Source organism: Colius striatus, chromosome W (genome assembly GCF_028858725.1).
Source record: "Colius striatus isolate bColStr4 chromosome W, bColStr4.1.hap1, whole genome shotgun sequence".
NCBI classification, from domain to species: domain Eukaryota; kingdom Metazoa; phylum Chordata; class Aves; order Coliiformes; family Coliidae; genus Colius; species Colius striatus.
In genome coordinates, this window is record NC_084789.1 from 41,618,295 (window position 1) to 41,644,572 (window position 26,278).

Genomic DNA, 26,278 nt, shown 5'->3' on the forward strand with positions numbered 1-26,278 from the left:
AACCATGCAAGCCAGCACAACAAATACCAACAGAGAGGAGACCCTGGACTTTCTCCTTCCATACTGGTGCAGTTGTTTTGCTTTCCAGAGCAGGAATCAGCTCAAATGCATTGTAAACAGCAGGAAACTGAGGGTGTGAAAGCTTGCAGTGGGCAACTGTTCCTTCAGGGCTTTATTCATAAAAAGTGATTGAGTCCAGCAGGTTTAGAAGGTCTGTGCACACTTGGTTAACTGCACAGCTTTAGAACAGGCCTTTTCTCTGTAGTGTTTATCCCCATCTGTCAGCACGCTCTGTGCCGGGCAAATCAAGGTTTCACGAGTTGTTTCCCCGAGTGCCAACAATGGCAGAGAAAAAACACACTTTAAGAAACACATTTCTAAAGCTCTTGAACCAGTCAACAGTCTCTGTCAGTGAGGACAAAGCCAGTTCCACCATTTCTGTGGCTGTGCAAGGCAGAAGTCGTTGCTCTCTGCCAGGCAGATCCCAGTCATCCAGAACAGAGCACACCTGAGCGAGCTTTACACAGCTGCAGCATTCTAGACTGGGGCAGCCTTGGCACTTTTGGAAGCCAGACTCAAAAGACAAGGAGCTTGAAGCAAGTTTTGAATGCAGTACACCAAGCATTACCTTCTGCAGGAAGAGGACGATCCTCACAAGCATCTTGGCATGCAGCTCCTCCAGGGTGAAGAGGGTTCGAGGCGTGCAGATGAAGATCTTGGTCTTGCCGTAAGCCACGTCGTGCTGGAAGCCGTGGCACTCTAGGAGCTTCTGCACAGCATCCCTGTCTGAGGGCAGCTCGTGGTTCGGCCACGTGAATTCCGAGATCATCTTGTACCTGCAAGGACAAGGTACCAATGTCAGCTTGTCACCCAGGCTCTGCAGAAGGCAGCCTGCAGCATGGTTTAGAAGGACACCCTCTGCAAGAATCCCAGGACAATGAGTACGAGTGGCACGACTCAGATGCTGAAAAGAAGCCCCAGTGAGGAGCTCACTTCAACACAACAGGCCTCTCCATTGTCCTGCAGATCTGCCAGTTCTCTTCTTCACACTTGCAGCATTCCATTACTTGTTTGCTGGTAAGGAAGCAGAGCTTTGCTCTGCTCCCACGTGGCAGGAGCAGCCACTGCCATCAGCTGTGTTGTCACAGTCAGATTTCAGAATTCTTGCAGTCCTTTTCCCTGCCTCTCCTTTTGGAGCTTCCCCATTTCTAACCCCTTCTGGCACCTGCCCCAGGGGCAGGCAGTTACTGCCACGGGCTGTGTGGACAGCACCACTGTTTGCAATGGCTGGTCAGTCATCCCCTCCCATCACTCCTCTCCAAACTCCTTTGCACACTAAGGGAGAGAAGGCAGATTGGAACTGAGGCGGCCACAAATCAACCCCGAGAGGAGCTGGATGAGCCTCAGCTCTCTGTAAGATTTACCAGCCTTGCAAAGCACTGATTAGGTGAAGAGATGTTTGCAAAAGGCAACAATGAATTTTCTGCATAAGATTTATGGACATAATCAAGCTGGAATAGACATTTTCCCTGTAACAGCACCAGCAGTCATGATCTAAATAAAACAAGCACGCAGCAACCTGAACTGCTGCTCTGCCTGAAAGCCCACAATGCAAGTCAGGCATCAATCTCAATGGTTTAGACATTCCAAATTCTCAGCTACTATCAAATGGCTGCAGCAATAAACCTTTTCACTGGGGAGTGGCTGCACTGCAGGACTTACTACACAGGCTGAAATAAGGCTGAACTGAAATACATCACACTGTCAACTCCATTCATCATGCTGGCCCTTCTGAGCAAGCTGCTGAAGAGGGGGTGAAATGGAGGTGTGCACTGTGTCTAAGCAGGGAACACCATCAGTGTGGGGGTTACAGCATGCAGAGTAGGGATCACACTGAGAAATAAACCGGCAGATTAACCCCCCTGCTCAGCCTCACAGCAGAGGAGGTGGCATTTCTGCTTGGCTGGCAAAAGCGTTCTCTCAAATACACGTACGCACAGGACATCAATATTTTATACTGGCTTCTCTTTCCTATTCTCATCAGGAAGATGTTCCTGCAGTAATTAATTCACTGGGAATGTCTTCCACCCTGAGACACTTACACAAGGAAAAGTAGCCCACCAAAACACCCAAACAGGGCAGCAGTGCAAAGCCCTGGTACTGAACAGGCCCCTTCTGCTGATGGGGCCACAACAACGAGGGGCAAAACGTCAGAGAGCTGAAAACATGCCCCAAGGAAATACTGAATTCTCCTTGTCCCTTACCACAGAAGCAGGGGGATGGTATTTCACATTAAACATTCCCTTCTATACACCTTTGTTTCCCCTCCTCCTTCTCCACCCTTAGCTGAAGAAGCATCAGGCATGCAGGAGGCTGCTGCTGGAGTTTACAGCTCCCAGTAGAGCTCTCCTAAGAGACAACATCGTTGCAAGCTGCTAAATTAGGAAGCTTTAATGAACACTGTGGGGTGTGCAGGGGAAGCTGGGCCCTCCTCTCCCCACTGCTGCTTGGGGCTGTGGCAGTGTGGCTTCCATGCTATGTTTAACACCGCCTGGGAACCGGCATGTGGCTGCCTCCCTGGTGCAAGTGTTGGATTACGTGTGGCGGTGCCTGCAGATGCCTCCCAGGCGCCGTTCCTGCCCCTGCCCCACACACACCCCCCTGCTGAAACCCAACCCCAAGCAGCTTTTGGCTTTTGCTACTGAGTCCTACACGGAAAGAGAAGAATGCATCCCATCCACTGAAGTTACGTGGCCCTGATGTGAGCATCACACGAGTGGAGGGTGTCACCAAGCGAACACACAACATCTCTTGGCCCAGCACCACGATATGGAGCTCCTGCTTGCTACAGATTGGTAAGGGCATGCTGCTCTGCACTTTTAAACATAAAAATTTACCTCGTTGCAAAGAAAATCTGAAAAGGACATTTATTAATGGTGTTTACTGTGCCTCACCTCACTTGTACCGTTAGACACGAGACAGCAATTACCTCACAGTCTTTTAAGGCTAATTAGCAGCAAACTTCCTCCAGAAAGTTTTAATCTTTTATGCACACACATACATATAAATAAAAGCCAGGCATCCATGCTCTCAGATAGCCATTTAAATATGTATTTCTGGATGCATCTCTTATCTCTAGCTGTCCTGACACATATGTCTCTATACACCCTGCCCTCCCAGCATAACAAAACACAGGTATCTCCTGTGAGCTCAGAGAAACCTGGAAGCTCCAGGGACCTGTAAGGGAGTTCAATATCTGTCTGAGGGCTTGAACTTCTGTAATACCTTTGCAAACACAGGCTAACAAAGTTCTGTTCTACAACAGCCTCTCGCAGAGTTACTCCAGGTCTGTCTTAAAACATGCCCCACATGCAGCACAAGGGCCCTGAGCTGAAGGGCCTGGAGTCGCCTTCACGTTCCCAGTCTCCCCATAAGCCTGTTAAATATAAAGGAGCAGAAATCCCTTGTGATCCCTGTCAAGAGAACCACTCAAAACACTTGTGGCCAGTCTCACAAACCATACTGCCAGCCCCTGGAAGAGGGGATGAATTTGGGAAAGAATAACCACAATCTCCAGGCCAGAAGACTCTTCTTTTCCAGCCTCTGATACCTTACACTGGAGATGTTTAATCCTGCTCCAGGCTGGGCAGAACAAGTGTTACAGCCTGCCGAAAGCTGTACCAGTTGCCACGTGCTAATTTGGTTTCCTGGCTCTAAACACCGCTTCTGCTCTTCAGCTTACAGGAGCTCATCAAACATTCATTAGAAACCAAAGCAGCTGTTTATATTAATAGCAATTACACAAATCTTAAGAGTAAATCGGAACGAATTCCACACGTGAGGGCAGCAGCATGCTCCAACCACTGCCCAGGGTCAGAGGGAAGAGACACCTGCTGCTGGTGGCTGTGTCGAGCACGCCAGAGCCTGTGGTTCCACTTCAGGTATCAGCAGATCTCCAGGCGAAAGATCTTCCAGCAGCATTTTGTTTCTAACACATGACATCCCATCTGCTTCAACAGTTTCATTTTTTTTCTACCCTCATGGCTATTTTTGCACCTGATTCAATACCAGAAGCCAAAGCCCATTCCCTGCTTCATCAGCACGAGGCTGAGTTCAGAGCACCCACCATTCCCTGCTTCATCAGCACGAGGCTGAGTTCAGGGCACCCACCATTCCCTGCTTCATCAGCATGAGGCTGAGTTCAGGGCACCCACCATTCCCTGCTTCATCAGCACGAGGCTGAGTGAGTTCAGAGCACCCACCATTCCCTGCTTCATCAGCACGAGGCTGAGTTCAGGGCACCCACCATTCCCTGCTTCATCAGCACGAGGCTGAGTTCAGAGCACCCACCATTCCCTGCTTCATCAGCACGAGGCTGAGTTCAGGGCACCCACCATTCCCTGCTTCATCAGCACGAGGCTGAGTTCAGGGCACCCACCATTCCCTGCTTCATCAGCACGAGGCTGAGTTCAGGGCACCCACCATTCCCTGCTTCATCAGCACGAGGCTGAGTTCAGGGCACCCACCATTCCCTGCTTCATCAGCACGAGGCTGAGTTCAGAGCACCCACCATTCCCTGCTTCATCAGCACGAGGTTGAGTTCAGGGCACCCACCCTCATCCACTGAAACTGTGAGACAAAGCTCAGTTGAAAAGGTGCCGTTTGGCACAAGCCTGGGAGGAACTGAGAGGGCAAGAAGTATCAAAGCCACATTTGAACAGGGTTATGTTACCATCCCTTCCCACACAACACTGAGCCATCCAGCGCTTCCCAAGACACGCTGTGTCTGTGTCTGTCGCTGCAGCAATTAGAAACCAGCAGTTAATTAGCTTTGGGTCTGGGGTTATGCTCCAGGGAAGGGCCTCATTACACCTTCCCGCTGCACAGAGTAATACAGCAAATGAATTTTAGCAGGGAAGTGCCAACATGCCCCTCGCAGCACATCTGCTGCCACCAGACGAGAGCAGCCCGCGCCTGCATTAGCAGCGCCAGGCAAAGCCCACGCCTCGTGCCACGCCTCGTGCCACGCCGTGCCACGCCGTGCCGCTCCTCACCCACCTGTGCAGGAACTTGGCGTAGGTCTGGCGGTAGGCGAAGCCGGCCCTGCGCACCCTGACGTTCTCCAGCAGGCCCAGGTACTCCACCTGGTGCCGGCACCGCTCCTCGTCGAACGCCTGCGGAGACTTCTTGTCGTTGGGCTTGATGCAACGCACGTAGTAGGGCTCCTGAGGGCAAACCAAGGCAGCTTTCATCGCACACAGAAAGCCTGGGCAGACACAACTGCTGCCCCCGCCGAGGTGTGGGGCTTCCCCACGCGGCTGAATGAGGCTGGGCTGCTTAACGGCAGCGGCAGGGCTGGGACAGAAGGGACAAGAGCGGTGCCAGGCTCCCCGACACACTGCAGTGATGCTGGCACAGGATGCCCACCTTACTCACTGTCCTTTGCTAGGTATCAGAGCCAGTCCCGCATCCTCTCTCTCTACAGACTTTGCTGATAGCAAAAGCCATCTCCATAAAAGACAGAACAAACAAGAACCTTGAGAACAGGCAGGAAAGCACCGTGACTGCCCTGGCTGTGGGTGCAGCCTTCCCAGCACCAGCCCACACAGCACGGATGAAACTGTGGCTGCACTGAATGGAGTCCTGCACCAACACAGCTGGATGATGGAAATCACTGACCACCAGCCTGTGCAGGGCAAACCCCAGCTCCCTTCCAGCCCACACCCTCACAGGACAAACAGGAGCCACCGGTGTGTGAGTCTTTCTGCATGGCCTTGGACTGTGGGCAGCAGAGAAGGTTGGACAGGGACTGGTGGCTTCACTCCCCCTGCCCCGAGCTGCTGGGCTGACGCTGCACATTCAGCAGGAGTCCCACAGGGCCACACACCTTTCACTGCCAGCCAGCCCCATAGACAGTTCTGCTGGGCTGTTTCTGATGTCTACTTTCTCTTTCTGAGATTAAAGGCCAAGGCAGTGGATAACCAGCCCCAGCCTGGAAAGGGCAGCTGGGAATCTTTCAAACACATGTGCTTTCATCACACTGGGCTTTGAAGTCCCTCGATTTCTTTCTCTTCACTGCTAGCCCTTGCTAGCCCATTTCTAACTTTACTAGTGTGGGGAAAAGCAGTTAGTAAGCATCATAAAGGCTCACCTCAGCTTCTCCAGGTCAAATGGTATTAATATTGCATTAATAGATAGTATTTCTGAGTAGCCCTTGCAAAAGGAGGTGCCTCTGAAAACCATGTAGGAGTTACAGCAGAACTTGAGCCAGGCTCAGGTTTTTCTAAGGAAGGGGCACAGGAAAACAGTAAGACAGAAAAATCCCAACAAATTTCTACTGATGTGAACATCCCATCGAGTCTGGGGCACTGCAGCTCAACTGGGATGCAAAGGGGGGTGAGACCGTGCAGGGGAGAACAGGAACGACCACCAACCCAGAAACTGAGACTCACAGGAAACAGGGGCTTAGTTCAGAAGGACTAAGGAGTTACTGACACCACAGTGTCCAGAGCATTGCTGTTCCTTCCTGACAAGACATAAACTGCTTGCCTTGTCATTCATACCTTTGCCATTCAAAAAGGCAAACTTCAGTGCAAAACCTCTGTGACTTCAAGCCCAGCACAAAGAGGAGGGATTGTATCTGGATCTGACAGAAAAGATAGAAGTCAGGGCGCTGCTTTCCTTTTGGAAAACAGAAAGAGGAAGTTCCTGCACAGACAGGAGATCATCCATCACTGCAATTACAGTGCAATTAAAGCCTCTCAGCAATGACAGCTACTAGGGTAAATTCTAAAGTAGATTATTCCATGCTTACAATCCCACCAGCCTCAGCTCTTCAGGGGGATAATTATGCAGCTCCCATTATTGCACCATGAGGCTGTCAAGCCTGGGAGCTGCATTTTATAAATGGAAGAACTGAAATGCAGAGACACAAAGGGCTCAGCTCTGAAAGCTGTTCAGAGGCCTAATTACAAGTCATTTTTCTTTTTTAAATCAAGCTGAATGATGTTTAGATTTTGAAGTGTTAAAAAAAACCCCAAGAAACCAGTTTAAAGTCATTGCCTTCTACCATCAAACTCCTCCTTGAGAGGTTTCTTGTCCATGGCTTATAGCTCAGCAGGTGACAGAAAGGACAGGACACAGGGCTGGCAAATTTGTGCTGGATGTGTCCAATCAGTCACTGTGGTGACATTTTAACTTACTACAGATGAAGCTGTCAGGCTGGAGAGGAGAGGTATGGATGAAAGAAGAGCCAGACAAAAGCAGTTACAGAGGAGAGGCAAAAAAGAAAGGGGAAAAAAAGAATACACAAATAAATGAGCTGCATGTGCAGAGAGAGCTCCCAGAGCAGCTCCTCACTCACAGCTGTTCAGGCAAACGACTTCCCTGCCCATGCTTAAAAGAAAAGCCACCCAAAGTAATCCATCACAGAAAGGCCAAATCCTCCAGAGAATAGCATGGGCAGCAAAACCTGTGCCCTTACCTTTGATGCTAGGTTGTCCACTAGTGCAATCATGGAGTTCTTAAAAAGAGTAGCAGCTGTCAGAGGTCTCTTGGTCACCTCAGTGATGCTCAGTTTACCTTCAGGCCACATCATCTTCAACACTGGGTTAGAACTAAAAGACAAGTCTCTTTAGTCACAAGGTCTAACAGCACTCCATTCCAAACTCAACACCTTGCTTCTGTCCAGATCTACTGGTGTTTGCAGCTCAAAGTGTAGCAGCCAAACCAATCCGACATTCCTCTCTTGCTCTTGGGCAATACACAGTTCAAACTTACACCCAAAGCATCTGGATAAAGATGTGCAGGGATGGGACAGTAACCATCCTGCAGCAGTGATCTATCAGGAGCAGTCTGTCTTACTGACACAGACATAAAGAATTCAATCAGAAGGGAAGAGTGAGAGCACAACAGCCTCCCTTGAAGCCTGCAATGTGATTTAAGCTGTGCCTCAGCACCATTCTTGGTTTGTACAATCATTTATACATTTTATCCTACATCTTCTTGAAGGGTTGAAGGTGAGGTAAAATGCCCATGATGGATGGCAAGAGCTGTGGAACAGACAAAAGCTGAAAGCAGCTATGGCAATCTAATAGCCAATCTATCATGTGCTTTCATGTGCCTTAAGTGGTCTTTGTGCACAGTCTTTACCAGGGACTTCACAGAAAACAGAGGCTAAATGAAATCAAACCTGTGTACAGCAAGTATTTGGCAGGTTTTTGGTTAATGTGAAGTCCTGGAAACATGAACAGCAAGACTGTTCAAGAGAGTACAGCAAATAAACACAACAGGACTGTAAACTAGGTTAATAGCTGAATTGGCTTTTCATGCAGGTAACAGAGCTGCCTGTGCAGCTGCAGGCTGTTTGATGCTGAATCCCACCTCTGAGCAAAGTCTTGGAAAGGCTGAGACAGGCCACAGTTACAGGACAGAAAATTGGAACACATTTAATACCAGCCATGAAAGAAAACAGCTTTTGGGGGCACTTGTGTATGAAGCACACACATCTTGATAGCATTTCAAACCTGCCTGTCAAGGGCAACTCACAAATACTGATTAGGCAAGTCAAACATGTGACTGCATGGTTTAAACTCTTCAGACCACTGCACACACAAAAAAGATTCAAATCTATTTCCCCATTTTGCCCATCATCCCTACATTTGCTTTCAAAACAGGAATTGTAGCTGGGGCCAGTGGTTTCTGCTGTTGACCAAATGCTGCTCAGTATCTCTAGCACTGATTAGATAGTTCAGTAAGGGTACACTTCCAACTGGTCCAAAGCCCTGGTTCATGGCAAGCCAAGCAGCACAGGTCATGTCTGCACAGCTATCTCGATTGCACAAGGAGCTGGGTTCAAACAAACACCTTCAATTCAGTTAAAGGGTATATCAGAACAAAACCAATGTGTACAGAATAAGGACTTTACCCTGAGAAACCAAACTAACGGCCTCTGGGTCAGATACACAAAGATCCAATCCCAAAGCAATGTGTTTATGCACATGCACTGCACACCCAGTAAAGACACCACCACTGAAAACATTAGTCTCTTCCAGTACCCACTCTATAAAAAGGGCTCTAACAAGTCAGACTTAGATTCACCTCATTAATGTATTTTCCTACCTGTTGTACATGAGGCGCTTGAAGTCTTGGAATAAAGTGTCCTTGTTCTTGTCAATAAACCCACTGACTGAGTAACTGGGGGTAAAAAGAAGGAAAACAGGGTTAATTGCAAAACAGCAAAGTCCTTCTCTGACCTGCTGGCATCAGTGTGGAATCATGGTTGGACTCCAGGATCCTAAAGGTCTTTTGCAGCCCCAAGGAGGAAGATGGCCCACGTTCCAGTTACACTCATCATTTCTGCCTCCAAGTTCACAGCAGAAATTGTCTTCTTTTTCAAAGTCTAATATATCCCTGTCTTGGTCTCAAGGAAGATTCTCTTCACCTTGTGCTTCCTTTTCCTTGGCAAAATGCTTTGAAATCAGGGCAATCTATCAGCAATTGCTCAGCAAAGACTCCAGAACAAATCCAAACAGGGCAGAGTGGACTCCAGAACGATCCCACTGATTACCCTTATAAAGGAAAGGTAAGTTTAATCCCTTGTTAGCTCCCTTTAGATTCTGCTGGCATGGAGAGCTACACAAATCCTAACCATGAAATCATTCCAGGGACACTCCAGAGCACAGCTTTCCCAGGGAACACTTTCTAACACGTGGGCATCTCTCACTTCTACTTCAGCTCCCTTTGCATTTCTGTCCCATACCATGGCCATTTGTCCTATACTGTGGCCACTTCTGTAGGCTTTGGGTACTGCAAACACTTCAGTCTGAATGGGGCAGGCTCCTTGCACTGCTAATTGCTGCAGTTTAACACTGCCCTGCATTTCGAGCCTACTCTAAATGATTTGAGAATTTAAAGCCAGAGAGTTATATAATCACACTAAACAGATGTCTAAATCAGATTTTATTAGCTTTCTTGCATAAACACTACAAGCTGGGTTTTTTTCTCTCCCTTTTTTTCCTCAAGCACCCCCTCCCCTCAGCCCCTCACTCCCCTTCTCCTCCTTTTGTTTCCGTTCCAAGTATAAAATCATACTCTGTAGAGCATTAAGATTTAATTGGTAAGCAACTGCTGCACTCTGTACTTCTGTATGACAGCTATTCTGGTTCATCCCAGCAGCAGCATTACCTCAGAACCCTGTACTGCTTCAAAGCAGGCTAAAAGACAAAAACAGAAGGTGCAACTTGATTTCTCAAGTCAACTCACATCACGTCCCCGGCGTAGTGCCTGATCCGAAAGTCTCTGTCGAACTCCAGAGTTTTGTCAGTTGCACAAAGCTGCAATAAATTCACACACATTAAAGTGTCACCTGTGGACTTTCCAGATCCATGGAAAAGCAACATGCATTGGAAACAGACCCAGGAAGCACAGCCATTCCACCTCCTACAGGCACGTGTAGATGCTAAACCCAGCTAAAGGCCCCTTTACAGCCTGTTCTCAGGGATGCATCATGTGTGTTTGTATTGGTGCAAATCAAGCTGTAAGAGCCCACAGCTTTAAGAAGGGCTCTTCTCTCAGAAACAGCAGGATTTTTGCTGAAGCCAAAAGGAGCAGGTAGATGGATTAAGCCTTTGCAGGAAGCATGGGCACCATTAAAAACAGCAAGGGCTGGTGGACCAGAATGGACCTTCTCACACTCTTCCCTTCACAATCAGTTTGTTGAGGCTGACACTAAGGAGAACTTTCCCCTCTTTGGACCATCTCTGCACCTGATCCTATAAATGTATAAGATCAAATGAACAAAGGCTGAGGAAAGGAGCCTGTTGTTGAGAAGCACTGTCAGAGCAGTCAGTACTTGTACACATCTAGATTAGCATTGGGCAGCTTGGAGAAGGATGATCCACGCTCTAGGAACAGAATATTTTGCCACAAATATTAGTAGTGGCAGCATTTGCCAGTATTTTTCCTGGTGTGTTTGGCTTTCAGCAGGACAACCAAGCAGACAGCAGCAGAGCAGACATACAGCACACAAACTAGGACATCACTATTTAGGGCACAGCAGCCCCTTAGAGCTTATCCACATGGAGCCAGGGTCCAATGTGCTCTACAGGCGAGCAGTGAGGCATTAACTCAGGCTGGAAGATGGGAGCTGATCAGCACACATACTTTAACCCTTTAGGAATGGCTTCAATCTACTTTGAACTTTATAGTATCTGGAAAGAACCATTACAGGCTGCAAAAGCCAATTATGAAACCAAATCAGGTCCTCTGCTTTAATTCAAGCTAGAAGAGGCTGGCTTAGGAAGCTCAGGTTTCCTACAGCAGCTCTAGATGGGCCTGAGGAAGGTCCCTCAGACCCTGGTAAAGGACATCTGCAAAGGCACCAGAGGGGGAAAAAACAATTACGCTGCTGTGACTTTTATGGTCAATTTTGTCAGGGCTCTATTGATTTAAGCTAGAAATTAGCAAGCCTGACAGATACATCATCCCCACAGACGTTATTTATAGCAGCATTCCTTGCTTCCCTCCTAGTCTGTGCAAACACTTCGCTGACAATGCCACCCCCTACTGAGGAACACTGCACTGGCAGCATTTTCAGTGCATGGCTCCTGTGCTGCAAAGGGATTCCTCAAGGTAAAGGACACAAACACATTCCTTTTTTCTCATTTTCTTTTCATAGCATCCCACATAGTTGATGAGATTCAGTCCTCTTCCTCACTGGCTCAAAGTGCTTGCTACCTGCTCTCTGTGATGGAACCACATCACCTTAGCAGACAGGGGACCAAGGACAGAACAGCAACTGAACTCCTCTCTCTGTCAGCTTAGTCTGTTGACTAGATAGCTCCAGGACCTGGCCCACTTTCCACACTGCCCCACTGCAGAGGATTTAAGGCTCCATCCCTGCAGGCTTCACTATTCACAGTCATTAGGACTACTAAAGGAAGCAATTTGTATTAAAATCTAGAAAGCCAGACTATGTGCTCCATGCAAACACTTGTTCTGGGGGGAGTTTATTCACAACATGCTGTGAATCTGCACCTTGGGCAGGAAAAATCTAGGTTAAAGTGGAAAACAACAGCGGGCAGTCCCCCTCCCTCAGCTAGGATGCATGTGGCAGAGGAGATGTCAGGTGTGCTGCAGCTAAAGGGCACTTCAGGAGAGCCACAGCTGGCAGGAAAACATGGCTATTTTATTTCTGTGCCAGCCTCTACCCAAACAAGCCACATCCAGCTCTATTGTTTCTGTGCAGCCTCCCCGGAGGCAGCCTTTAGCACATTTCTTACACAACCATGCTAATTTTGTGTTTCTGACCTACATAAAGCGCTGCACTGGGCTGGGGGGGAAGGGGGGAGCAGCCTTCAGCACGATGCACTTCAAACCCCGCCTCAGAGGAGACAGACATCAATAAATTAAAGGCTCTGATTTGATTACTCGGCACGAAAGATGCTCAAATTAATCAGGCTGTGAGGAACAAACAAACAAAGCCTTTTCACTTGTACATTGTACCAAAAGCAAAGCAAGTGGAGGGGCCTGGATGATCACAGGTCCAGAGTGAGATGGGCAGGGGTTGAGGCCAGTGAGGATGAAAAGCCACGACCACAGCGCTGCAATAGTGCACAAGTGTGAACAATTCCCCTGTCACCGTGTAGGAGAGCAGCCTGGCAGGAACATCACGTGTGGCCGAAGCACACATCGATTGGCTCCAAATGACATCACACTATGGCAAAGCAGCAGCTCGGCTTCTGTTGTGCCTGGAATAAACGGATCCCACATTGGGCATCCTTCGGCTCCCTCTGCCGGGCACGGAGCCCTCAGCCAAACCCAGCCCACACGGCCTGTTCTGCCTTGAGGGCTCCTCTCAGGCTCCAACCCTGGCCACCCTGCAAGTCCTTCTCCTCGTTCCATCACGCCTCAGGAAAACGGAAAAGGGGTCACCCAGGGTAGGAAGGAGCCCATTACCTTTCTGCTGGAGAAATGAGCATGCTTGCCCAGCTTGTTATTGAGAGCCTCAAGGAACATCTCATCCGTCACCTTGCCGACGTTCATGCAGGCATCGTCCAGAATAGCAATGATCCCTTTGTGCTGCTGCTCCACCAGGTCCACAATCACCTGGTTGTTAAAGTAATCGATCTGGAAAGCACAACGAGGGGCCTGTTTGTGACCTTGGCCAGTGAAAAGGAGCATAGCAGTGTTGGCCACTGAGGGACAGAGAGCGGGACATGCTGCTCAACGGGAGAGGCAATCGGCTTTCAACATGCACATCACTAAACCAAAACGGAGCAGGCTGCTCTTCCAGCTGCTCTTCTCATTTGTCAGGCAGCTCACATGAATCTTGAGGCCTCTGCTAAAACCACCTGCTACAGACTGCAGTATAAAATGTCTTCTTCAATTCAGCTGTGCAGTCAGCCCAGTGAGAACTGTGCATCTTGGTGTTACACAGGGAATCCCAAGAGCAAAACCCAAGAGTTTTACATTTGAATATCTCCAACCTGACAATATCCATAACCTCTCAGAACAGAAACACTCAGTGCTGGGGGTGGCATCACAGGGATGTCACAATATGCTTGAACTCACGCCTGGAGTCACTTCCCATGCCATGCCAAACAAAGGAATGCCGTGAGATACTTGCTCAGCCCCTTCCACAGCCCCATTTCCAGACAGCAGGTCAAACAGCACAGCTGACACGGACACAGATGTCCTGTCAACTTCCACAGGAGCCCACATGGGGAGCAACTTCAGATCTGGCCCTTCTGCCGGTACACTGACCTCAAACCAACCTCTCCCTCCCCTGCCAACCACTCACGTGCTTCCAGGGGATTCCCTCTCGCTGGTACTCTTCCTGCTCCTGCTTTAGAACCAGCTGAATGAAGAGCTGCTGCAGCTTTTCATTGCAGTAATTGATGCAAAACTGCTCAAAACTGTACAAACAGAAGAAAAAGGAGAAGGTGAGGATGTGTGTGGGAAAGGAGAAGGCACAGCACTGGGCTCTAACACCACAGCTCACCTGTTGTTATCAAATATTTCAAAGCCATAGATATCCAGCACGCCAATGACCGTGTTCTTGCCATGGATGGTGGTGTCATAGTTCTTCACTTCGATCACATCATTGATGTGAGTGACAATCCAGCAGAAGAGGCGCTCGTAGATCGCCTGCCAGGACACAAACACTGAGCAGCTCCTGCACCTGCCTCAGCTCTTGCAGGTACATGCAACACGTGGGGAACACAAAGCCTAATCCAAGATGCTGCCCTAACTACACAAAGCTGAAGAGAACCCTTTGCTCAAAGAGAGCAGATGAAGATGAAGAAAATAGTCTATGAAAACTGCTTTTTCATTCTTCCCAAACTCACTCCCACAAAGTGTCAGTCCCAGGGAGGTCACTGGGTACAGTGCTTCCCCTCATCTCATTCCAGTCTGCTTTTCAGTTGCCTAATAACTTCCATTCCTGAGAGTTACTGAACAATACTGAAGAGCAAGTGAGAGGTGGGTTGTAGAAGCCAAACAACTGAACACAATGGCAGTAAAATACTCCTGTTCACCTTTCAAAAAGAAAAGGATCTGTAGGCACAGGTATCTTTGAAGACTACATGTTCAAAACATGTTGTGAAGATGTGCAAACATAAAAACTTAGGGGAAAAGGCAAGCTAATAATCAAGGATCTTTGTAACTTCATCTGTTCTTCCCCTAGCATTTGATTCTTTAGCAAAGGAGGGACAATTGTCACTCCTCTTGTCATCACTCTCCACTTTTCATAAAGAAAGCAAGCACTTAGGGTTTCCAACCTGAGCTCCAAATGTTATGGTTCCACTCTCTACTCTTTCAGTTTAACTGTTCAATACTTTGCAGAATATTCAGCCCTGTACCATGTATTCCTCTTGCAGGATGCCAGCAAGCCAGGCTTGCAGCTCCCTCCTCTCCACTGCTGGTTGTGATGTGTGCTGTGTCACAGCCAGGAAGGGTAGGGATGGTGCTGCTCTGCAATCCCCCCATGCACAGGACTCACACATTCAGCAATACAGCTGCACAAAGTACTGCCTTGTGACATCTCAGCAAGCAGCACACTTATTGATCCAGGCAGGGATCCTCCTGGGACCTGAGCCCTGAGAAATGTGCAGTGTTGAACGCAATTCACTATTGAATGCCTTTGCTGGGCATCACCATTCTTTGCTGCACCAAGTACAACTCAACCAAAGGGCAAAAGCAAATACACCAGGGTTCCTGTCACATACAAAACTGGAGGCAGAGAAAGGAAACTGAAACTCACTTTTGCTAAGGCATCTCTGCCATAGGTGGCCTCTTGCTCAGTGTGCTGCTTGTCAATGACATCCCGGCCCGTGGCTACGGTCCGGAACAGCAGAGCCTTCTCCACCATGTCAGCCTTTGTTGACAGCAGGTCTGCGATGACAGCCACGACCTTGCTGTTTTCTATTACAGGTGTGTCACCATCCACAGAGAATTTCAAGTTCCCCTGCAACAAGTAGCAAGAGATTAGGTTTCTCAGTCTCTGATGACTCTGAATCAGTACTGCCCAAGTTCACCCCATGCCCCTCGCTATCGAGTCGAGGTCTCCTCACACACTGTGGAGTCTGGGCCTTGTGTATCCACAGACCCACAAAGCTCCAGCAGCAGTGGAAGCAGCAAAGCCTGACTCAAACAAAAGCATTCCTGCTCAGGGTTCACCTCAGCTTCTGGGACAAAAATGACATCAAACCCTTCCAGAGGTTTCACCAAAGACTGTCTCAAGCTTCAGAGTTTAGCAGAGGGTGATGACATTAAGCACACAAGTTAAGTGTTATGTAGCATTTCATCCCCACAGTTCTTACTGCAATGCTCCTGCCTACTAAGGTGATGGCAATATTGTAGGGAAGCTGACATGTCTGCACTGGTGACAGTCCTGGACTGGCAGAACACAACCACACAGCTTTGTTACTGAATACAGGTCTCCTGTATTTGGCTGTGCTCAAGACTCCACCAGGAAGTGAAGTATCATCCCTCCAGCAAAACCACAGTGGTGATGGCAAGTGTGAGGCTAAAAGGGGACAGGAGGATAGCAAGACACTGCCAAAGCAAAACAATTCCTGTTCAGAACAGTTGACAGCTCCCAGAACCAGTGAAATCTCTGTTTTGGAACATGCAGGAATAAAGCTGCTCTTCCATCATGAACTGGCCTATTACACTAAGAAACTTCACCCACTCCTGGAAGCTGTAAACTTGTGTGCACACCTTTCTAGCCAACAGATCTAACTGCTTCTGCAGCAGGAAAGGTACAGCTGCTGGAAGTACAGGGGTGCTTGACCCTTCCTGAAGAGCAGCCTCCTCATACCAGCAGGCACACAGCTTACCAAGTGAAGAATGGCTGCCACAATTTTGTAGACAGTCTGAATCTCCTCTTGCTTGAAGCCTATCACTTTCATGGCATCAGCTACGGCTTTGAACTCTGCGCCGTCATTGATGGAGCACTGAGGGCAGAGACACATTTGGAACATGAGGGGCTTGATGGAAGTTAACAGTGAGAAAGCAAAGAGCCTGCAAGCCCATGGAAAGACAGATGCACTTTGGCATTTTTCAGATGCAAGACACCAGCGTGAGGTTTCTCCTCCCTCATGCCACATGGCCGTGTGCTGAGCCCCGTGTCACACACACCTGGACACTGCCAGCAACGACATACACAAACCCAGCCCAGCACCACAACCAGTGTTGTGGAAGGGTAGAAGCAGTTCATAAACAATCCAAAGTTCCAGGTAGTGCAGTCACAGACCCTCTGAGCAGAAGCAGCAGCAGTAAATTGCTGGCCACCACCTTTCTTGCCAGTCATCCAGCTTCCCTTTCACTGCACATTTCTAGAGAAACTGCTAAAGCTGGCTGAGATGGTCTGTGGGTTTGTTTGACAAAGAGCTTCTGAAGGAAGCAATTAAAAATCAGGAAGCCTTTTGTCTGCTGCAGAGGGACAACATTAGGGGCATCTCCAGGTGTATTTAATACATTCAAGATCCTGTTGACCTAAAAACTTTATGGGTTTGTTCCCTTCTTTCCTGCTCAGAGACCCATCTGAAGGGAACTCAGATATGAAGAATGAATGCTTCAGTAACTTCAATGCTCCTGCTGCTGCAAAAAAATGAGCCCTTATGGCTTTTTGAAAAGTAGCTGAAGCTGCTCATTATGAAGCATGAAGAGGCTGCCACTGGTAACGTGTCAAATATCTATGCCTGCATTTAACATGGGTGATATCTCTCCTGCTACATTTGATTGCTTTCTATGAGCAGCCACAAGTGCAGTATGCACAGGTACAAATACACTTGTCTTCTAGGGCCAGAAACTCCATTAAAAATAGCCCATCAGTGTCAGCTTTCCATGTTCATCTCAAACCCTGCCCTCAGCTCCTGCTGGCTTTAAGACAAGCTACCTCTCAGTCATTAACAGCACCCTCACCTTTATCTGTGCTCCAGGACAGATATAGTTGTAAGCAGAGGCATCCTTCTGCAGATGTAGAGAACGTAACATCTGGTCAGAACCTCCCTGCAGGAGCTGTGCAAAAAGAGGTTTGAGAAAAGGTGAATCCAAACCATAAAATCCTTCCTTTTCCTGTTTCTCACTCATCTGCTTGACAAGCAAAAGATGAAATCAGTGCTGTGGTATCTGGAGTCCCAAGCAGAACATGTGCAAAACCCAGCGTCTGCGTGGCTGTAGGGCTGTGACCAGCAGGAAGGGCTTGCCTCAGTGACAGTCTGAGTGACACAACTGCTTACAAACAAGCCTGAACCTCTTCACAGCCCAGACATGTTTACATCTATGACATGTCACAGATGTGCCTTGGCAAGCACATTGACCTCTGCCATACACAGCCACTTCCCAAGAGGGAACTGCCACACTCATGAGATCAGTGCTGACGTGCCATCGTGGAGTACTGAGGCAGGGAAAACCAAACCAACCTACGTGTCCCTCACTGCAAGACTGAGAATAAAGGTTATACTAACAGGCTGACCATTTTCCCTAAAGGACACACAGGGGAACCACCCAACAATATGGAAGGCATCCAAAGGAATCCTCTCAAGAAAACGAAAGTCAATTTGGTGTGATAAAATTACTTCCATATGGACTAAAGGCCTCAAGAGAAAATAGAGAGATTAGACTTACTACAGATAAAACAGTGAGTCAAAGTCCAATATCCTACCAGGGCTGTTTAGTTAGTTACTCTCCTTTTACCTTTACAAATGTAGTAATTTGGGACTGCAGGATAGAAAACAAATCTTCCCAGGCTCCTTCCCCAGAGCAGGTCTATTCCCCAGAGCAGGTCTATTCCAAGAGCTAAAGAACCTAAGCTGACCCCAGATGCACCTCCTTGGCAAACACACCAGAGGGTGAAAGCTCTATAGAGTTTGTCTATCATGGCTGGGAAACTTGAGACAGGACATTTGTTTCAGCAGATGAATACAAACCTGGTAAAAAGAATGAAAGCTTCGTTCTCCTGGCTGCTGCACAATCACACGAGACTGTGGGGAAACAAACCACAGGGATTTCTGAATGTGGACAGTCTGCTTCCCCAGCACCTCCCCTTACACACCAAACTATCAGCTCACCACTGCTAGGACACCTGCAAACTAGCCTTAGCTTACAATAAATCTGTTCTGAACACTATTATCTGTGGGTGTGACCATGGAGTTTGAAGTCTATAATCAAAAAGAGCAGCTTGTGTAACAGCTGCAATGTCCTACTTCCAACCAGGAGTGCCACATGGCAGCATGCATGGCAGTCAAACCCAACATCACTTTAGCTCAGCAGTTCCTTCATTGCTAGAAACAATAAACAGGACTCTGTGACTACAAACAGACGTTGTGTGGGCCACAGCTGAGCCCCATCCCTGGAGATACTGCAAAGCCATGGAGCTGAGGGCCATGGGTGGACTCAATGATGTTAAAGATCCTTTCCAACCCAAATGATTCTGTTAGTTAGAGCTTTACAATAACCACTTCTTCAACCCCAGGACAGGCTGACCAACAGCACCCAACCCTGTACAATCAAACACTCTGCTATAACATGAGGGCATTGTTTTAGGGAGCAAGTGACAGCTCCATCTTCAGAGCACTCATTCCAAATCAGTGTAAGACAGCACACGCCCAAAAATGAAGTGAAATACAGAAGAAATTCAGTAAAGAAGCAACATATCCTTATTTTACCCCACAAGTTTGAACTATGGAGAGTGATGAGGCATGTGGTCCTGCTGCCCTGCAGTCACTGCCTCGTAATCACTGGTGTCTGAAGGCAGACACGTGTCTCACATCACGAGAGCTGTTAACAGACCATGCCTGCTTTCTCTAGTTTCACATGTTCTCCTGTTATAAGCCACCACCCAATGACACAAAAGTCATTCTGCTCAGGATCACTCGGAATATATAGAGGCAAGGTTAGTAAAAGATCATACAAGGCTGTGTCATTACTGTAGATTAACACTTCTAGAGCATCCTGTTGCCACTCACAGACACAGATTTCTTCTTCTTTTATTCACCACCGAGACCTTTTAACAAAGGAGTTTTGCACATGTTAAATTAACCTCAGCTCTCACTCTGGATAAACATACACACACCTATATATGCACAAGCTTTCGAGTAACTCCAGTCCCTTAGGTGCTGAGCTCTGGAAGCAATGGTGTTTAACTGGGCACTGCCAGTGCTTCAGCAGCATTTCAGCTACTTAGAGTAACACAGATTGATGTAGAGAGCTGCTCTGCCCTCACATGCCACCTCCTGATGTTCTTTGAAAGGAAAACTTACCACACACATTACAAAAGTAACTCCACAAAAGCCTCTACCTCTAGAAGCAAGGGCAGCTCACCTTTTCTAGTAAGTAGTTGTTGATATGGCCACCTATGGGGTCTCCTTTGAAATCAAAGTTGATATCCATGTATTTTCCAAACCTGCTGGAATTGTCGTTCCGGTTTGTCTTGGCATTGCCAAAGGCCTCTAACACACAGTTGGATTTCAGCAGTATGTTCTTGACTCTGCAGCACAGATAAATGGAAGAGAGAGCAGGGTTAAGTCCAGACTTGAATACATTAATGCATTTCTAGAGAAAACGTTAGGCAGAGCAGTGATGGCCTTTGGTGACACCTCGGCACACGTGTGTGAGATCAGCAACCCCACGGGAACTGGCTGGGAGCTGTTTGGCTCCTTAATGGCCAGCAAATGGGGATCACAGACCAAAGCAGCATCACAAATTCCTTTACACAGCTAAGTTTTGAAACCAATTTCTTGAACTCTTTTGCAAGTCACTTTCAGCACTGGTGTCAGGGTGGGAATTGAGTCTGCCTCAGCAGAAGCCTTTCCTCCAGGCCTGACAGGCACATTTTGCAGTTCAGGAGCACACGAGCCTGAGAGGGCACAGAACATGCTCCTTGCACTCAGTGTGCCATTCTAACACACATGTACTTCAGGCAGGTTGCCACAGCAGACACGACTTCTAGATCCTGGCTTTATTTTCCAACTTAGAGAATAACTTTTCTGCATGGTTTTTGTAATCAATGGTGCAAAGTTCCCAGAGCAAAAGCAGCACCTGAACAAGTCAGGTAAATGCTGTAAAACGGGTATGTAATCAGTATAAGAGACCACAGGTCACAGAAAAAGATCCATGAACAAACCTATTTCCCTCCTTTTTCTGTAAAGCCCTTACCTTTCCACCTCAGCCCTCTGACCAGGGTTGGTAATGGCTGCTATGTACTGCATTATGTATTTACTGGCCTCAGTTTTCCCAGCCCCGCTTTCACCTGAGGGTATAAATACAAAGGTGACAGCTCAGAGCAAAAAGAAATCAAAGCAAATCACTGAACAGCATCCCTTCATTCTACCCCAACAGTGTCTGGTGGGTTTTTATTTAAAGCAATCTGATTTGTGTGCACTTTGAATACTTCCTAAATATAGCCACAGCCCTGCTGGATCATTGCTGCTGTGTTGACTTAGAAGCAGTTACCATGTGAGACTTCACGTGGCGGTAGAAGGCCTGGCACACAGAGGATCAAAAGGAATATTGTGAGAGGAGAAAGACAGGCATGCAGAGGCTTGGCTAGCAGCAGTGCTGGGAGCTGCAGGACAAGAGGCCACTGTTCAACACACCACCTCGAGTCTCTCGCCTTTCAGAGCTGCTGAAGCACGGGAACATCAAGGAAACAAAGTGCCAGGATCCAGACAGTGACTGTTCATGGTACAGGCCCTGCTCCCACTGTTAGAGCCACCACAAGCAATCAGGCCAGCCAGCCAAACAGAGAACAAAACACTGGCCAGTCATCTCTGGGACAAAAGTCAGCAGTTCTCCAAAAAGAGCCAGGAACTGTTGTCCCTGAGCTCAGCTCACACAGGCAGAGCAAGCAGGGGACCCATGCTCCCGTTACTTCACAGTTATTGCACAGATGAAGGTAATGACCAACACCAGTTCTTGACCTAGGTAAGAAGCAATTCACTGAAGGTCTCCAACACAGATTCAAATGCAAACAAGCACTTCTAAGATGAATGAAACTCTCTTATAAACTGCTGTCATTAACCAAATCACAAAGGCAAGTGTTCCTGAGCAGGAAAAGCCCTCTCAGCTTACCTGAGATGACAATGCAGGTGTCTTTGGATCGTCGCTTCATGGCTTTGTAAGCGGCGTCAGCAATCGCAAAGAGGTGAGGAGGCCTCTCGTACAGCTCCCTTCCCTTGTACTGCTCAATCACGTCTCGCCCATAGATGTTCAAGTTCTTGTAAGGATTCATGGAAACCACCACCTCCCCAATAAAGGTGTAGATCCGTCCTTTTTCAAACCTACCCCAAGGAGACAAAAGGCAGAAAGGGCGTTAGTCAAGCCCAGGATTCCCAGGTGCCCACTTCAGCAGGTGGGCTCTTCAACCCATCACCCTACTGAAACATGTCAACAACACATTGGCTCCAGACATCCCCTGATGAGGACTGGTAGCTTGTTATGTGGACATGTGACCTTAAAAGGACTAAGGACTAGAGGTAGCTTTGAATCTTACCACCTACAAAGGACATTGCTGCTGTTCCACTCACAGACACACAACCGCTCAGATCCCTGAGCTCCAAACACTGACCATATTCTGGGTACAGCAAACCTCTGCTGATGCAATCAAGCCACCTCTCTGCATATTCACATATTCCTGGTGCCATTGACATGCTGCCAGAAACAAATGGTTTCTAAGATCCTCTTTAGCAAGACTTCAGTTGGTATCATTTACTGCTTCTACATTTGACAGTGAGTAAAGGTGAGCTTGTGATGGGCTCACAAACACCCTCGTGAAGGGGATGCTTCCGAAAGGGGATTTAAAGGCATCCTGGAGTTGTCCAAGACCCAGCTCAGGCCAGAGCAGCAGCAGTTTTGAAGCCATTCTAATCATATTGGCAAGAAAGTAAACAACTACACACACCAAGAAGCAAATGACAGCCTTCCAGCTCTCACAGTTAGCTTCCACTCCAGCCATTTCGATGGACAGGACTTTGATATCATCACTGCTGTTGAGCCAGAGGAAAGCTTGTTAAGAACCTGTGAAAACAACCCTAAATCACATCTTTCCTACACCCTCTCTGGTCCTTAGGGTCCTTTCCTCAAACAGGGCAGAAAATAACTGATATTTGTTAAAAAATCAAAAGTTAAAACCTGTTTCCCAAGAAATGGACGTTTAATGGACAGCAGGGGAGCACAGGAGCTCCAGAGTAACCGGTGAGGAATTCAGCCAGCATCTGCTTCTCGGGAGGAAAAAGGACGGCAGCAGATGGGGAGCTGAGCGTTCCCCGTCCTGCAGTCCCAGCTCCCGACGTTAGATGGCAGCCTCGCATCTCTAGAGAGCTCCGGGGCCGTCCCGAGCCGAGCCGGGCGCGGCGCAACCTGTAGCCCTCCTCTCCGGAATTCATCACCATCCCCACGTGGGGACAAGGCCTGACATTTGCTTTTGTTCCCCTGAACACTTGCTGCAGCACCTTGGCACTGTTCGATTTGAGCAGGTGGAATGAACACCTCGAGAAATAGACTCTCACAGCCGCGTTCCAGAGGTGCTTCTGCCTCTAACTCCAGCAAAACCTCTTGTCGTTCCTGCACTCAGCTTTAAGGGAAGTTAGTCCTGACATGCATTTCCCACAACATCAGCTGAAAAGGCAGATGTGCTATATTTTAGAGACACGTGCTGTTTGAAAGCTACCAAAAGGGTTTTGGGGACGATAAGGCCATTATAATCAGCAGCTATTGCAGCAATAATGATGGGTGATGGACAGGGAGTGCAGAACCACAGCTGAGTTCTTAGACTTAGAGACACACCCAGTCCTTGTAGTTTGCCATCCTAATTTTAATTCTTTGAAGCACAAAACAGCTGGGAATTGTGTTATCTGGAAGATACCAAACTGGCTAAAGACACATGTAGGTGCAGGGAGACTGGATTCCACCAGGCTGCTCATTGTCTGCCCTCTTGGGAGCACACAAGAGGCTCCACGTATACATGGAAGAGCTTAAAACAACCCAAACACACACAACACTGCTTCTATAAGGAGATCAAATCACACTGGGACATCCATATGTAATGGGAACCATTACAAGGACATTGAATTCAGCAGAATCCTTCCCAGTTGTCTGGAGCTGGGCCATCCAAAACAGTTGCCCAGAGGAGAACATCCAGTGTGCTCCCCAGAAGTCATGGCACAGCAGGCACATCACCACCACTGAGCACTATTCATGGGAACAACCAAGATACAGCAGTTCCTGGATGAGTTTTGAAGCCCCATCAGATGCTGGGCTGGAGGGTTGGTGGTCAGCACTGAGAGGTTAAGGGGGGTTATTTTAGCTGCCAAGAAGAAAAAAAAGGACATTTCTACTGAAGTGTCGGTGCCAAGACACCACCACAGCACCCAATACTCTGACCTCCTCCTCCATCAATGAATTATGTAAACTGCCAGCAGCAGAGCACAGTTTCAGTTTCCTGCCCTGACAGCTGAGTGTCCCTGGCTGTGTGGTGAGCAGAGCCTGCAGCCTGGGCTCAGCCAGCCGCCCCACTGCTGGCACCCACGCAGCCCCCTGCCCAGGGCACAGCTCCTGCTGGCATCCAGCATTGCCTGTGCAGCCCCCTGCCCAGGGCACAGCTCAGCTCCAGAAGTGTCCCAGTCTGACACACTGCCTGCCTGGCCACAGAGATGACTGTTGGTGTTGAAGGCAAGTTTCCAAAGGTTTTACTAGATTCTGATGAGTTGTGTCTTCGATCTGGGTGACAACGGGCAGATGGAGATGAGGGAGAAGGATCCACCTCCAGGCCTGACAAACAGGCAGCTCTCAAGCCTGGCTTTAAGGATACAGAGCTTATGAACAACTGACAGCCCCAGTCACCTCTCTGTTCATTTTTCTTTACTTCTTAGCACTGGAGCTAAAATTCCAGAGCTGTGCTTAGATGTTGCTAAAAGGAGTCGCTGCTGCTTACCCCTCCTTGCTGATAAAGCCTCTTTTCATCAGGCAGAGCAGCTCGGCACAGCAGCAGGCCAAGAACAGCAGTGGCTGTTTTCCTAGCTGCACTGCTTTGCTGGGAGGTTGGTGGTTTTCCTGACCCATGAAGAACTCACAAAAAACTTAAGAAAACAACCAAGATGGCAGCCCAAAGGGGAGGTACAAGCTGTGTTAAACTCACCATTCTTCTGCAAGGGGAGGTCACACAAGCAGAGGAGGAAGCTGGTGGTGCTTTTTGGGAAGGCTCATCAACATCCAACCCATCAAGGGAAAGCTCATCAACATGACAGATAACAGAGTGGAGTTTTGTTCTTAAGAGCAAACTATGGCACACTTGATAAAAGGAAGCCCTGTACCTGCTCCCAGAGTCAAACCTTGGCTTGTATGCAGCATCAAAATCACCTCACCTTGTGCTGCAGCTTGGAGGAGAAAACATTTACCCATAGTGGTGTTAATTGAATCATTTCTGTATCACTGTCTTCTGAATGTTCCACTTACTGCTCTGGCACCTAACATGAGCTCAGCAGCCAAAAAGGAAAGTCACTGTTTAATCCTTGGGTGGTGTGGTGTGTTGTGGAGAGCATCAGCTCTTTCACCAGAGGGTTTTGTACTGGTTTTTATTACCTCGTTAAAACACGACAGTGTTGACTGACAGTGAGAAGACAGAAACCAGTAGGTCACAGAATAGAAATCACTGAAAGGGACAGGAATTCCTGTCTAGGAAAGACTGACAAGGAAAGAAAAAGGCTCTTACTCTGTTTCATTGTGTTTAAGGAGTTAAAAAAGCCCACGAGCCCTAAGTGCAGACATCCCGTGTTCACACCCAGCTGGCTGCAAAACACTGCAGCAAGCCCAGAAGGGAAGCAGAGATCTTCACCACCAGAGAGCACTCACATTTAGGATTTCTCCCACCTGACAAACGCTCCAGTCAAAAATAAAACTGTTCTTACCGAGGAAATGATGCAACTTCAAATGCACTCAGAACAAATAAAGAAAAGAGTTAGCTGGCAAGACTTGGAAGCCCTACTCCAAAACAACATCTGCAGAATGCAGACTGTTCAACAAAGGCACCCTGCCCTGCTATTGCCACTCAACACGCTGCAATTCCAATTCCAAAGGCAATTTCTAATTAATCATTTACATGGTACCTCCTCTGTACCCAAAGATAAGCCCAAAGTGGTCAGGATCCCAGGCTCAGCGCTATTTCCAGAACCCAGGATACCTTCCGAGATAACCATGTGGAGGCCACATGGGCTTCACTGGGGTGTGAAACAGCTCCTCAGAAGCACATTTTGCCAGTCTTTCCCTCCATCTGTCTGATAGCAAGGAGCAGAGCAACTGCTGGAAAAACCATGCCAAGTCACCAGTCATCTCATTGTCTGTTACTTTAAGAGAGCTAAAGTGTAGCTCTTGGTATTTATGGGCCATTTTCTCTTGGGAAAAGACCTTCTCTCATCTGGAACTACTCTTTTCTCACTCTTGGTCACAGATTGGCATCATATTCTGCTTTCCATACAGGCTGATGTGCTAAAGCTTTCTCACATTAGTAGGTACTCAGTGAAGCTCCTTGAGCTCAGCTTTTCCTGCTCCCTGTTAACTGAATGTTAACAGAAAAAGCCAAGGCAAGTAATTCAGGAGAGATACAGGAGTGCTACAGGTGCATCAGCTCCTGCTACAGTCACAGCTAACCCAGTACCACTGAAGAGTAAAGAATAAAAGCTCACGGTTTTAAACTATTATCTGTTTCCAACTCATTAATTCACTCCAAAGCACAAACAAGCTGAAACAGTTAGAAGGAGCGTGCTGCTTTTTCTCCCTT

The 26,278-nt window shown here is 48.0% G+C and overlaps 1 protein-coding gene across 2 annotated transcripts in view; it reads right to left on the bottom strand.

Annotated features, from left to right (window-relative positions):
- Window positions 1-26,278, bottom strand: part of LOC104558389 (unconventional myosin-Id) — a 110,484-nt gene that overhangs the window by 43,968 nt on the left and 40,238 nt on the right. For both annotated transcript variants that reach the window (XM_062016519.1, XM_062016520.1), the window contains 15 exons: window positions 21,577-21,785; window positions 20,662-20,755; window positions 19,828-19,993; window positions 18,435-18,488; window positions 17,428-17,523; window positions 16,341-16,457; window positions 15,263-15,466; window positions 14,003-14,148; window positions 13,802-13,916; window positions 12,958-13,128; window positions 10,264-10,334; window positions 9,121-9,195; window positions 7,484-7,616; window positions 5,059-5,225; window positions 629-836 (listed from right to left, as the gene is read on the bottom strand). In XM_062016519.1, coding sequence (XP_061872503.1) covers window positions 629-836; window positions 5,059-5,225; window positions 7,484-7,616; window positions 9,121-9,195; window positions 10,264-10,334; window positions 12,958-13,128; window positions 13,802-13,916; window positions 14,003-14,148; window positions 15,263-15,466; window positions 16,341-16,457; window positions 17,428-17,523; window positions 18,435-18,488; window positions 19,828-19,993; window positions 20,662-20,755; window positions 21,577-21,785 — 2,026 coding nt within the window. The remainder of the gene's footprint in view (window positions 1-628; window positions 837-5,058; window positions 5,226-7,483; window positions 7,617-9,120; window positions 9,196-10,263; window positions 10,335-12,957; window positions 13,129-13,801; window positions 13,917-14,002; window positions 14,149-15,262; window positions 15,467-16,340; window positions 16,458-17,427; window positions 17,524-18,434; window positions 18,489-19,827; window positions 19,994-20,661; window positions 20,756-21,576; window positions 21,786-26,278) is intronic.